We start from the raw sequence: 13,819 nt of genomic DNA, 5'->3' as shown, positions 1-13,819 counted from the left end.
ATATACCTGTCTCATTCTGCATACTCTCTGAGAAGATGAGAAGCACGGGGCACATAAAATAATGCAGTCAGAATAATACATGATAGATTTAAGAAACATACTTGTATTAAACCATATGCTGGCTCATCAAGAAGATTTTCAAAAGACTGTGAAAGACTCTTATTTTGACAATTCACAAGAAGTGTTCTTTTATCCTGTGGAGATCTATAATAAAAAAGAGGATTTGCAGAAAATACCAACACACTGTAACAATTACTACATGAATAATTACTGACACAAATGTTTCTTACAAAAAAGAAAAAACCAAAACATTTTAATGTCCAGTTCTAGAACAGTTCTCCATTAATACATTAGCAAATATTTAGTAACTATTTTAAAGGAGCTTCAAAACTACATGAATCATAAAATACAAAATTAACAAATACTAAATTAATACTCTGCATATAACATAAATAAAACAAACATAAAGTATATTTTTATTCCAGGTAAAGCCAAAAGGATTAAACTGGAATGTACCTAAATTCTTCTCTAGAATTATAGTAGAAAACCATTACAAGATATCCGGCTTTATTATCATAAAAATTAAAGAAAGCCAAAACAGACATTAGGAGTCATCAGTATGTAATATTTACATATAGAAAATATGTCTTATTTTGAAATGGTTTCCACCTTCATTCACATCTTAGTAATATTGTAATATGTTAAAAATGTAAGATATATTAGTTATTTGATAAAGATCATTAATCACACTAACCATAATTACAAATGCACACACATGAACATATTTTTAAAAGATTATTATGTATGGTTTGTGTAATACTACGTTTTTAGTTCTTGCTTAAACTACAGAAGCAAGTCTCTTCACATTTCTTAGTAATGACAGAATTTAACAAAATGCTTTCAAAACAGACATCTAATTTCTAGTCATCTGACAAATTATCCAGTCTTTTTTCTACTTAGAGGGCTTTATGACTTAGTTCTAATAAATCGAGAACTTTTCTATGTTTAAAATAAAAATTAAATGTGTTATTTTGCTGCTATACACCTCCTGTTTATTATGTTTGAGATAAGATCTTTAATAACAGTTATCTCTTCTCAATTCTAACATAACAGAATGCAACAGTAATGCTAGAGGGAATATGAAATCTAAAACAAGATCCTTATATTCTTACATAGTCAGAAACAGCACTCGATCTGCATATACAACAATAGTAGCTAATAAGCCCCTTGGCTTTTTAAAAGGGTCTAAGGTTGAGTCATTTGATATAGGAGGAAAAAAACCATACATTTTAAAACATTCACTTTTCTGAATATTTTGAGGGGTCACAATTAATAGGCAGATTTACAGATTCTCTCACAAGGCGTTTTTTAAATGATAGACCTTGAAATGTAGCATCAGAAAAGAAAAGTAGCTAAAAAACAAAATTTTATTCATAGCACAGTGCTGCTAGCACTGTCATTTTGTTTCTAACAATAAATTAAGTCAAATTATTTCTTTAAAACCCAAATAAAAAATGCTCATGAAAGTCAAACCACTGCCTATACATATAAAAGAGGAACTAATAGGCAACTTTCAGCTCTCTGGGCTCAGATAACTCTATGGCTTCATATCTTAAACAGTGGCCACTAAACTGGAGATCAGAAGATGAAATGACTGGCTTACCAACAAGCAACCACAAATATTTTTTAAAAATAAATTCCTTCTTTTCTTTTTTCATAACTACTACTCTGTGATGGGGGATGGAGGAAGCTCTAAAAAGCAGGGAAGATATGAAGAAAGTAAAGACCTGGCTGCCCCAAAGGTAATCAACAAAACATTTAAAAAGTACATCAGTCAATGGACAAGTAGTATACTGTTACACTGCTAGGCAATTACAGAGCTCATCGTAAGGAAGACTGGTATTCCAAAATATTACCAGAATGTTTCCACCTGCCGGGTCACCACACTGATTTAATCTATAAATACGTATTCTGGGAAGTTGATCTCTCATGTTAACATTATTCAAGACTTTCAAACTCATTGCAGCAGTAAGATGAACGTTTAATGATGCTAATCCAGCAATTCTATTACAGCCTGCTAAACAATTTGAAGAAAACTATAGTCTAATATCACAACTATAGAAACATATCTCCTGAAAATTCTGAAGTATATCCCAGGTTTTGGAGTGAGCCTCTCCCAAAGACCTCATAATAAACTCAGAAATTATAAACTGAACAGTGCTTATATACCCAAATGTAGCAGTAACTATTTTATATTTCTATTGAGAATGACCAATATGTAAGGCCAAAGAAATAAACAGCACTGCAGAGATTATAATCAAAACTGGGAATAAAAAATAGGTACAGTAACAAAATTTTACATCTAGAACCTACTCTTTTAAATGGTTGGTGCTGTTTGATGATACAACCAATTTGGCTTTTTAAGGGAATATTTTACTGCTTGGATATTTGCATATCAATGTAAAAATGGCCCAATATACAAAATAACTTAATGGAATCAACAGGTCTCACTCATATCTTAGCAACTAACTTGGTCCAGAAAAATAAGAAAAATATATTCCTAGGCCGGGCGTGGTGGCTCAAGCCTGTAATCCCAGCACTTTGGGAGGCCGAGACGGGCGGATCACGAGGTCAGGAGATCGAGACCATCCTGGCTAACACGGTAAAACCCCGTCTCCACTAAAAAAAAAAAAATACAAAAAACCAGCCGGGCGAGGTGGCGGGCACCTGTAGTCCCAGCTACTCTGGAGGCTAAGGCAGGAGAATGCTGTAAACCCGGGAGGCGGAGCTTGCAGTGAGCTGAGATCTGGCCACTGCACTCCAGCCTGGGCGACACAGCGAGACTCTGTCTCAAAAAAAAGAAAAATATATTCCTAGCTCATTCTTTTATACAAGTGAATATCACATTTTAAATGATGATAAATCAAAGAACACTTACAAACATGAACAAATATGACAGTTTTCCTGGTAAATAAGAAAAGTATCTGAAAAATATTAAGCGTCAAGAAGATGGCCTATGTTGCACTGACTAGATCAGGTTGTTGAGATTGAAAGAAGGAACTACACATGACTAGCCTAGCAGGGCCTCTTCCTGGCGCTTATGAGTCATCTAGGTTGCCCATTCCTAGATTACTGGCAATCTCTGCTGGTCCATATGGTAAGGCCCTGCTCCTGTAAGAGGAAGTTTAGCTCTTTAGGAAGATAAACTTAACTCACTAGGAAGTGGATTGGGAAGACAACAAGGCCACAAAAGCAAGCCACATTCCTCAATTTATCTTAATCAAAAATAAAAAAAGTTATCTGGTCTAATTCTTTTTGTTTTGAACTCAAAAGAAGACAGGAAGGGTGACTGCTGGCATCCCAATGAGGCTGAAACCAAGATTTCCTTGACTACTCTTCTGTGTGGTCTCTAAAACAATCTTTGACCATAGAAATAAGACTCAGGAAACATCATTTTGCTGAGGATAACTGTTCCAGAGACAGGAAATGAGAACCCCCTGGCTGACACCTAGTAGAATAAAAATTGGGTATAATATTTAGATATTTTCATTTATGTGAACTTTAACTTAAAATTTTGGGAATTCCACTTATTTGAATCTTAACTAACAAGAACAAGGGCCTTTAAATTTCTCCTTAAGAATTTTGTAATTCACAATAGCAAAGGTGTGAAATAAACCTAAACGTCCATCAATGGTAGGCTGGATAAAGACAATGTGGTATATATACACCATGGAATAGTACGCAGCCATAAAAAGAATGAGATCATGTCCTTGGCAGCAACATGGATGGAGCTGGAGGCTATTTTCCTAAAGCAAACTAATGTAGGAACAGAAAGTCAAATACTACATGTTCTCACTTACAAGTGGGAGCTAAACAACACCACATGGACACAAAGAGAGGACAAACAGACACCAGGGACTACTTGAGGGTGGAAAGTGCCAAGAGGGAAAGGATCAGAAAAACCACCTATCAGATACTATACTTATTACATGTGACAAAATTATTTGTACACCAAAACCCCATGACATGCAGTTTACCTACTTAACAAACCTGCACATATACCCCTGAACCTAAAATAAAAGTTAAAACAAAAAAGAATCTGATAGTGGGGGATGGCTTATATAAATTTGGGACTTTTTAAATACTGGTGAATATCTACTTGGAACAGCTTTATTCTACTACTTGGACTCCACAAAATCTATGGTGAGCTACATGGCATAATACAATTGGGCATAATTTGTGACAGGAAGGAGACTAGGGAGGGAGCACTTATTTTCAGCCTAGAGCATGGAGGGGCCTTGGAGATAAAATACTTGATGTACTGTTTTTACACGTTTCAGACCATTCATGGGTCAAAAAGTAAATTGCCCTCCCAGTGTCACAGGAGAATACACAAAGCAGTGGCTGATATTAGAAGAATAGCTTTTGAAGTAGTTACTTGATACTATCTCCTTCCCCAAGAAGAGCAGCCACATCCTGGTTCACTAAAAACTTAATGATTAAGCCTAATGAGAAGAGAAACAAAGTATACAAAGCTTTTTCTCTTTTACTAAATCATTAAAGGGTGCAATTAATCACTTAGGCTCACATCTCCTCCAACTCTATCCTCCCTTTAGTTGATTTCACTCCCTCTCAGAGTTTCAATCACTCCCACACATGGAAAACTTACATGTTATCCTAATATACTCTTACAGTGCCATATGTCTTATTCACAGCACTTATTACAGCTGCAATTTAAGGCAGGGGCCATGTCTTTTTTGATTACTGCTTTCTTTCCAGAAAACAGCACTGCTGCAACTAAGACACAGTAGGCATTCAAAAAAATACTTGAATTAAATGAAAAAAAAAAAAGGAACACCATTCCATGGCTTCACATTTCCAAATGGAAATAAGCACTTCTCCTAAAGAAACTCTCCTTCCCAGGGACTTAAGTGCTGAGATTGGGAAAGAGTAGGGTAGCATAATTCCTTCCAGGCTCTCTCTCTCTCCCTCTCTCTTACATCTGCCTATCAACAGAGAAGGTGCTTTCATTCTGCTCTCATTCACATCCTCAGTGGTCTGTCCTCATTAGGAAAGCCTGTGGGTATCAAGAAGTAACAACAATCGGGTTAGTTCAAAACTAATCTGGGATGAATTATTATAATGCCATATGTCTAAACCCCTCTAATAACATTATTTTCATCACCATCATGATTCTTTTTTTTTTTTTTTTGAGGTGAAGTCTCGCTCTGTCACCTAGGCTGGAGTGCAATGACACAATCTCTGCTGACTGCAACCTCTGTTTCCCAGGTTCAAGCAATTTTCCTGCCTCAGCCTCCCGAGTAGCTGGGATTACAGGTGCCCGCCACCACACCCGGCTTAATTTTTGTTTTTGTAGTAGAGATGGGGTTTCACCATGTTGGCCAGGCTGGTCTCAAACTCCTGACTTCAAGTGATCCGCCCACCTCAGCCTCCCAAAGTGCTGGGATTACAGGCATGGGCCAGTGTGCCCATCCCCATCTCTGATTCTCATACTTCTCATTTGTTTACAAATTCAGAAAAGGAAACAAGCTTTCACTTGCTACTCTCATGAAAACACGAACAACACACATTCAAGGTATATATACCCCTATAACTGCTTGTGGTTATCAAGACTATCCTTGAACCCATCCAGGATAGAAAACTCTACCTCCTGAGAAAAACCCTGTCTCCTAATTTCTTTTTGGAGTCATATAAAGCAAATCTCCAATCTGTTTCTCACAAAAAACTTTCAAAAAGTATTTGTCAAATTGATAATTATCATGCCATTTATTCATTCAACTAATATTTATTGCACATTTATTACACACCAGACACTGTAGCTAGGAACTAAGAATAATATGGAAACAAGATAGATACAATCCCTGTCCTTCAGAAGTTTACATTCTAGAGTAAAACACAAAAGAACAGACAAAATTATTGTATACTGTTAGGTGCTATGAAGGAAGCAAACGAGAAAATTAGATAGCGAGGAGCACAGACAGGAAAACTACATTAGATGGGGAAAGAGGGCATCGTGGAAAGCCCCTCTGAGGAAGTGACATTAAATGGAGACCTCAGGGATCAGAAAGAGAGGAAAATATTCCAAGTAGAAACAGTATGCATAAAGGACCTTAAGACACAAAAGAGTTTAGGGGGTTTTAGGAACTGAAAGAAATCCGCATGAGTAGAACAGAAAAGACAATGGCATGAGATGAGTTTTAAGAGATAAACAGAGCTAAGACAGGGCAGGCCCTTGCTGATGATAGTGAAGAAGTTTGGATTTTATTTAATGTTGCATTGAAACTTCTCTTCTTCAAGTTAAACCACATCCTTCAATGAAATATTTTTCATAGGACCATTTTGATCCCTTCCTTACCCTGATTATCTCTTTAATACAGAATAGGTAGTCTAGCACATTTAAAATGCAGTGTTTATTACTTGCAGTTCAAGCCTACTTCTCCAAAATATAATCAGTAAAAAAGTAGAGGGGCTACCACCTCCCTCATCCTAGATATTAAGCTTTAATCAACAGTCTCAGACCAAATGATCTCATTTGTGAGTTATGTCACAACACTGATACTGAGCTTACTATGGTGCTAAAACTCCCTACTCAATAACCATAACCTTCTATTCCAATCATGACACTGTCTCTCCTGAAATCTACTCATCCTCTCAATGGTAACTTATTTACAGGTTCACACTTCGAGATCCAAGATCCACATACCACCAAGCAGGTCTGACTTTCTTACACTTACTGGCACTGAACAGCTTGCCTATTGCCAGCCAGAGGTGATTAACAAAGTAGGGGAGAATCTCATGCCAGAAAATACAGAGTCGAGACTCTTCCAGTTTTTGTATCACTTCTAGCCTTACGGAATCTAAATTTAGGCAAGGTGTTAAATTCTACTATAAAGTGAGGACATTATGAATGAAGTTAGTGGCTGGGCCCAGTGACTCACGCCTGTAATCCTAGCACTTTGGGAGGCCGAGGCAGGCAGATTACCTGAGGCCAGGGGTTTGAGACCAGCCTGGCCAATATGGTGAAACCCTCCAGCCTGGGTGACAGAGACTCCATCATAAACAAACAAACAAACAAACAAAGTTAGCAATCATTCCCTGCAGTTCTCCCAAGCCCAAAACCTCAACTTCTCCCTTCTCACCTCCATATATCCAATCCATCACAAAATCTAATCCTAAATACTCCAATACTTTCATCTTTCCTGTCACTATCCCAGTTCAGGCCACTTTAATCTCACCTGGATAACTGGAAGAACCTGCTAACATGACCCAAAAGATGCTTTGTGCTTTGGACTTCACTCAGCTCTTTGGCCTCATCTTTAACTGTATTACCCTCCCCTCCTCATACTTTGCAGACTTGTAATACTAAATTAATTTGCTATGTGATTACATCATGTTTGTACTCTTCCCTTGTAAAACATGCTTTCCTCTAAATATCTCCTTCTCTTTCCTTATAATGGTCACTCATTTTTCAGGTCTCTACTTAGATGCTTCTTCCTCCAGGAAGTCTTCCTTGATCCTTACTCCCAGTTTGAATTAAGTGCCCCTCATTCCTTCCCAGGAACTCCCAAAGCAGCTGACACTTCTTTCATCTTAGTTCCTCAGTTTTAACTGCCAGACTATGAATTCTCCGAGACCCAGGAACACCTCTGTTTTACTACTAAATATGAAGCAACTACCACAGTGTTGGGATGTAATAGATACCCAAAAAATATTTGCTGAAGAGTAAGAGTGAGGAAGCATATGTGTGTACAGATGCATACAGGTAACTAAATGAGACAAGATTTTTGGAAAGTGGTAAGGCCCTGTCGTCCAACTGAGAAATAATTTTATAAAGGACTTAGGACTTGCCTGACTTAATGCTGCAACATCACAAGTATAACTGTATATTTTGTAGAAAATACATAATAAAGGGTAAATTAGGTAAATATATAGGCCATAAATTACTAACGCATCATCATTCATTTAAATGTAGAAAAAATATTAAACTACTCTTTTCTTTGTAACAGTAATTAGGTGGTAAGTCTCACATTCAAATTACTAAAATAACACAATATTATTCAGTCGTTATTCCAAATAAATCAATATTCCAGAAAAAACAAAGTTGTTCATGTCCTCATATGCACATAGGTCACTGATGCCCAAGGTCAAGTAAAACTAGTTTGCTTTGGGATTAATACAATGATCCAGTTTCAATAAGTAGAAAATAATATGATACTTACTCACACAATACCACATATTTTTCAAGAGATTCAATCAGTAGTTTGCTATCTCCTTGATGAAAGTGTAGAGCAGGGAGAACGACGTCATCCTTTAGACAGAATACCAAATACGACCAGCCCATACCCTCTTTGTTTTGCTTGATTGATTTCAGGTCTGTCAAACTGAACAGGAATGACCATTTGCTTTTCCCATTTCTATGACTTGGAGCATCTTGAAAACAAGAGAGTGGGGCAAAATATTTTTGTTCACCTTTTTAAAAGGTACTGACAGTGCTCTCCATGACTGCATAACATAAATTAGTTGAACCCAGGGAATCAGTACAGCACTCATATTATTATGGCTTCCACCTGTATTAGATATGGCAACTTATATGTTCTTCTAAAAAATGACTTTTAAAATAGTTATCCTACCACACATAAATTTTTTAAATGTTATTCCTATGTAAAATATAAGCTTTGCCCAAAAAAACTGATCTTGGCTTTGTAAGCAGGTGGACTGGATTCATATTGCAGCACTACCATCTTACTAACTGAATGACATGGGGCAAATCATTGAATGTCTCTAAGCCTCAGTTACTTTGTTTGTAAAATGGAGATAATTATACTTACCTCCATTGTAATTCTATCAATAAGAATTAGGAGATAATACTTTTCAACTAACTAGTACAAGCCAAGTATACAGAAAATTCTCAGTAAATGTTCATCTTTTCCACTCCCCCCAAAATAAGAATAGCTTAATTCTCTTGAAGAGTCAAAAAAAACAAAACAAAACCAAACAAAACCTTTATTCCTTCATTTCCTTTTGTAATTATTTTTAGGACACTACACTTAGTAGTGAAGTAAGCATACTGATATAAAAAATAACACTGGAGTGAATATACAACATTCTATTTGCAGAAAAACAAAGTACGGCAAGAAATTGAGGATGAAAAGATAAAAAGTTGTGAATGCTTCAAAAATAATGAATACATTCAATTGCTAAATTAACTTTCTACTAAATCAAGACCTCAGTTCAAACCAAATTATAGTTATGTAAAATACAGCATGTTCTGAGTTTGTGGCCTTGTTATAGAAGCTAAAATTCCAGGTTTGCGAACATTATCATAATTGATAACAAGCAACTTAAACATCAACTATTTAAAAAAAACTGAAAGAGAAAAAAATTTCTTCTCACTAATGATGCTAGTACTTACAATTCACTTCTAAAGTAAAACACCATTTTAACAATTTAACGCCAACATAAGTAAGTCGTGTCTCTGAAATTTCTTTCCTAAAATGTTATTTCTTAAGAAGTATCATACTATCCTGCTATTTAAGACCTTTATTAATTCTGTCCCACACTACCAATCCCACAAAGATAAACTACTTAGAAGGAAGCTGCTTACTAGACTAGATCAGAAGACATATTAATCAGTGTTGACCTGCATGTATGTATCACCTTCCTATCTGCAATCATCTCCAGTAAGATTTCTTGAACTCATAAAAAGAAATCTACAGCTTACAGAACCTCTACCTGCAAGGAAACCACGCGTCATCATTATTTCATGGACACTTAAACAAGTATCATTTGAAGGAAGCTAAAGTGACTTATCTATACACAATGACCAGCAGCTTTCACACCAGTCTGGACAGTGAACTCACACGTAAGATACACTAGATTAAGTGCCATGTATCCACTTGACTACTTTACATAATATTTCACTGGTGTTTATATTACAGAGCTCATAAGACCACTTCAGGCTGATACCTAAGTGAGAACAGTTCTAGAATTTCAACTTATTCATGAATCATTTAAATGTGAATGTACTTAGACTACCTAGAACAGATACATAGTGCTAGCTTATCTGCAAAGACCAAAAATACTTCACAGAAAAACAGCAATGGGAAAAAGAAGAAAAAAAAGAAATCCAAAAAACTACATATAGACAATTTTTTAAATTAAATTACTCAACGGCACAGAGTATTTTATCTAAATTATTGCAAGAAAATCATATGAAGTATATTAAACACTATATGTATGCTATATGAATTATTAGCAGTTTGTGTATATTCAAGAATAAAGGTTTTACATAGATTTTTCCCTCATTAACAGAAAAGACATATATTACATACAAAAGAAAATGTCTCACACATTTCCACATTTAAAGCTCTGACAAAGAAACATTTAAATTTAAAGCCCTAACAAACAAATATTCTAAGCCTTCTACTAGAATAAAAGCTTCATGAGAATAGGAACTTTATCTTATTCACAGCTATATCCTCAGTGCTAGAAGAGTGGCTACCATACAGTAAGTAGTCAAAGATGAAACATCTGTTGAATAAGTGAATTAACAACCTAGTATCAAGTCAACATAAAAGTAATCTGCAAATTAGTCTGCTGCAAATAGCTGGCCAGAAATAGAAATAGTTACAAAGGAAAACAGAAATCAAGAGTGAACTCAAACTATTTTTCTACTCAAAGTAAATGTAAAGAAAATTATTTAGTGCTAATGAATTTACTATGTCACCAAATATATCTCCAACACACTAACATGAGAATACTAAACACCAGAAGAATTGAACAAACAGCTCTACTCTTCTTGTAAGTAGAACAGTTCAGTAAGTCTCTATATGCCTTGAATAGAATTAACATCAAGAACAAATTTTATTTGGATGGATCTCTAGAATGAACATGAGACAGTTTGATGTTCTTGGAAGGAATATTTCCAAAACATTTAACCTGTCTGGTATATAACAACAAAGGATGTAGCAGTAGAAACTCATGAAATATAAAGCAAAAATGCTCTTAAGAAATACAAAATTAAATAAGTCTGATAGTCAATTTTTTAAAGGTTTGTCCCAAATTGACTTTGTGCCTCACACAAAAAAGAAAAACGTACAAAGTTAAAAATGAGAAGGGTAAAAGATAAGAAAAACAAAGGCTTTTTCTTTGGGGGTAAAAAAACTTTTAGAAAATAAAAAAGTTTCATAATGACATACATTTGAAACCTTTGGAATTTCTAAGCCTGTGGGTTCAAAATAAAACCTCAAGCTTAGAAATGAACCCATGGGCTTAGAAAATGCCTCCTTTTTTTTTTGAGACGGAGTCTTGCTGTGTCGCCAGGCTGCATGCAGTGCAGTGGCATGATCTCGGCTCACTGCAATCTCCACCTCCCAGGTTCAAGCGATTCCCCTGCCTGGGACTTACAGGTATGCGCCACCATGCCCGGGTAATTTTTTTGTATTTTAGTAGAGACAGGGTTTTACCATTTTGGCCAGGGTGGTCTTGATCTCCTGACCTCGTGATCCACCTACCTTGGCCTCCCAAAGTGTTGGGATTACAGGAGTGAGTCACTGCTCCTGGCCTTTAACTTTTAATAACTACAAAATAAAGTCTCTTCACTTTATAAGACCACTTTGTGGTCAAGCCATAAGCAGGATTTACCTCTGTCATTTTTTGCTAAGCTATACAGCTACACAGAAGTTCTCAACTCTGATCACACATTAAAGTCATCTGAAGACCTTTTAAAAAGCACAGATACCCAGGCTGTATCTCTAGAGTTTGATTTTTGGTAGTATTTTTTTTAAATCTAACCTACCCAGGTGATTTCAATGTGCAGCCAAGGCTGAGAACTACTAACAAAGTGATCTTTATTGTCAGATTATGCTTTTCTCATCCATGTATTGTTTGTTTCTTTTATGAAATTCTGGGCTACAAACCTGTATAGCAATATTACTATACTGAATACCATAGGCAACTGTAACACAATGCTAAGTATTTGTGTATCTAAACACGTCTAAACACAGAAAAGGTGATGCATTGTGCTGTGACCGTACAAAGGCTATGATGTCACTAGGTGACAGGAAATTTTCAGCTCCATTATAATCTTATGGGACCACTGACATACAGGTGATCAGTCACTGAAACGCTGTTATGTGGCACATGATTGTATATATGTAGAAAGGAGAATAGTCACTAAACACATATTAAGAGAAAACTGCAATAAGCCATGAAGAGTCCAGCAAAATGCTAAAATTAGAATGGTATGGTTTAGTAGTATACTCCACCTCTCCCTGTTACTTTGGGATAAAATAACATGATTATTAAAATTCTACTAGATTAAGAAAAATGTGCATGAAGGAAAGCCAAAGCAATTTTTTAAAGTGGTTCTATTTTCTGCCATTAATAACTATAAAATAGAGCAAGTATTTTAAAATCCTTTTATGAAGCCACAACCAATAAAAAGAGAGATGAAAAGGGAATATCACTAAAATATGATATTTATACATATTAACCAAAGAAATTAATCATCCTTCTCACTGAGGAGCATTCAAGAATCTTCTCTGCACTTTTATTAGTATATTATATTGTAGCAAATCAGTTTAAGATTTCAAAAGATTTAATTCATACCTCCATTGGTATGTGGTTTCCTTTTAAATGAAACTGTATTAACCATGTCCCATTCTGCTTCATAACTGTTCAGATGTTCTGATCCTCGATGACCTCTTTCTTTTGGGGCCTGAGTCCATTCTACAACTGAACTGGAGTCCTAAAATAATTACAACATATAAAATATTTAAAGTTTAAAACAAATTTAATTTCAATCCATAACATCATCTCAGCTTCAATGTTTGTAGGTGGGCTGCAGACGACATCACTGGTGGGAAAACTGAACATCATTTCCTATCCTTTTCTCTCAATCACCTTTATCAAAAAAAAAAAAAAGGCAAGAGAAGCTTGACTAGAATCCCATACAGGCAGAGTTGCCAATGAAATATAAACAGAAGTCAACTCTGAAAATGGTTTTGCTTTCATAATAAAAACCTCATCCCTTTTTTAGCTTTTTCCTGCTTTGAATGTAACCATGCTGCCTAAAAATAGTCATCCTCTGACTACAAGGAAAAAGCAAGAGAACCACTGCAAAAAGCTCCCAACCTCCAAACTTTTAGTTATTTAAGGAAAAGAGCCCCAATGGTGGCTATTTAAGCCATCAATGGTTGTATAATTTCTTATAGGCAATCAAAATTAGCTAAAAGCAACATATTTACATGTATAGTTCTACAGAACTTTCTATTTTTAAAGAGAATAAAACCAAAAGTCTAAAATGCAATATAGTTTGAGTAAATCAAAAATTAATTTATATACAACAAAAGACACTATATATAAGTTAAAGATAGCACAACTAGAACATTTTTCTAAAATATATGACAAGAAAAACATCCAAATTACAAAACTCTTATCAATTTATTTAGAAATAGACAAATATCAAAACAGAAAAACAGGCAAATGGTATGAATAGGTAAGTCAAAGAAGAAATAATCTAACAAACATAGATACGTCCAACTTCAATAACAACGAAAAGCGAGCTGACAGATTTCTATTTTCTGCCCCACTCAATTAAAAAAGATAATACTGAATATGGAAGACAACGTGAGGAAATGGACCGTCTTACACTGCTGATGACAGTGACTCATTACTACTGACACAGGAGGACAAACTAGGTCTTTCTAAACACATACGTACATAAAAATAAAATGCGTACAGGTAAAAATCTGGAAAGATATACATTAAACAGAGACAGGTAAGGGAGGCCAGGCGA

The 13,819-nt window shown here is 35.4% G+C and overlaps 1 protein-coding gene across 5 annotated transcripts in view; it reads right to left on the bottom strand.

The window, feature by feature from the left end:
• Positions 1 to 13,819, bottom strand: part of TBC1D15 (TBC1 domain family member 15) — an 83,374-nt gene that overhangs the window by 29,729 nt on the left and 39,826 nt on the right. For all 5 annotated transcript variants that reach the window (XM_023226522.1, XM_023226520.1, XM_023226521.1 and 2 more), the window contains 3 exons: positions 12,631 to 12,769; positions 8,241 to 8,451; positions 102 to 204 (listed from right to left, as the gene is read on the bottom strand). In XM_023226522.1, the coding sequence (XP_023082290.1) occupies positions 102 to 204; positions 8,241 to 8,451; positions 12,631 to 12,769 (453 nt within the window). The remainder of the gene's footprint in view (positions 1 to 101; positions 205 to 8,240; positions 8,452 to 12,630; positions 12,770 to 13,819) is intronic.

This window comes from Piliocolobus tephrosceles, chromosome 10 (genome assembly GCF_002776525.5).
Source record: "Piliocolobus tephrosceles isolate RC106 chromosome 10, ASM277652v3, whole genome shotgun sequence".
In the NCBI taxonomy this organism is placed as follows: Eukaryota; Metazoa; Chordata; class Mammalia; order Primates; family Cercopithecidae; genus Piliocolobus; species Piliocolobus tephrosceles.
This window is presented reverse-complemented; position numbering and strand designations above follow the sequence as displayed.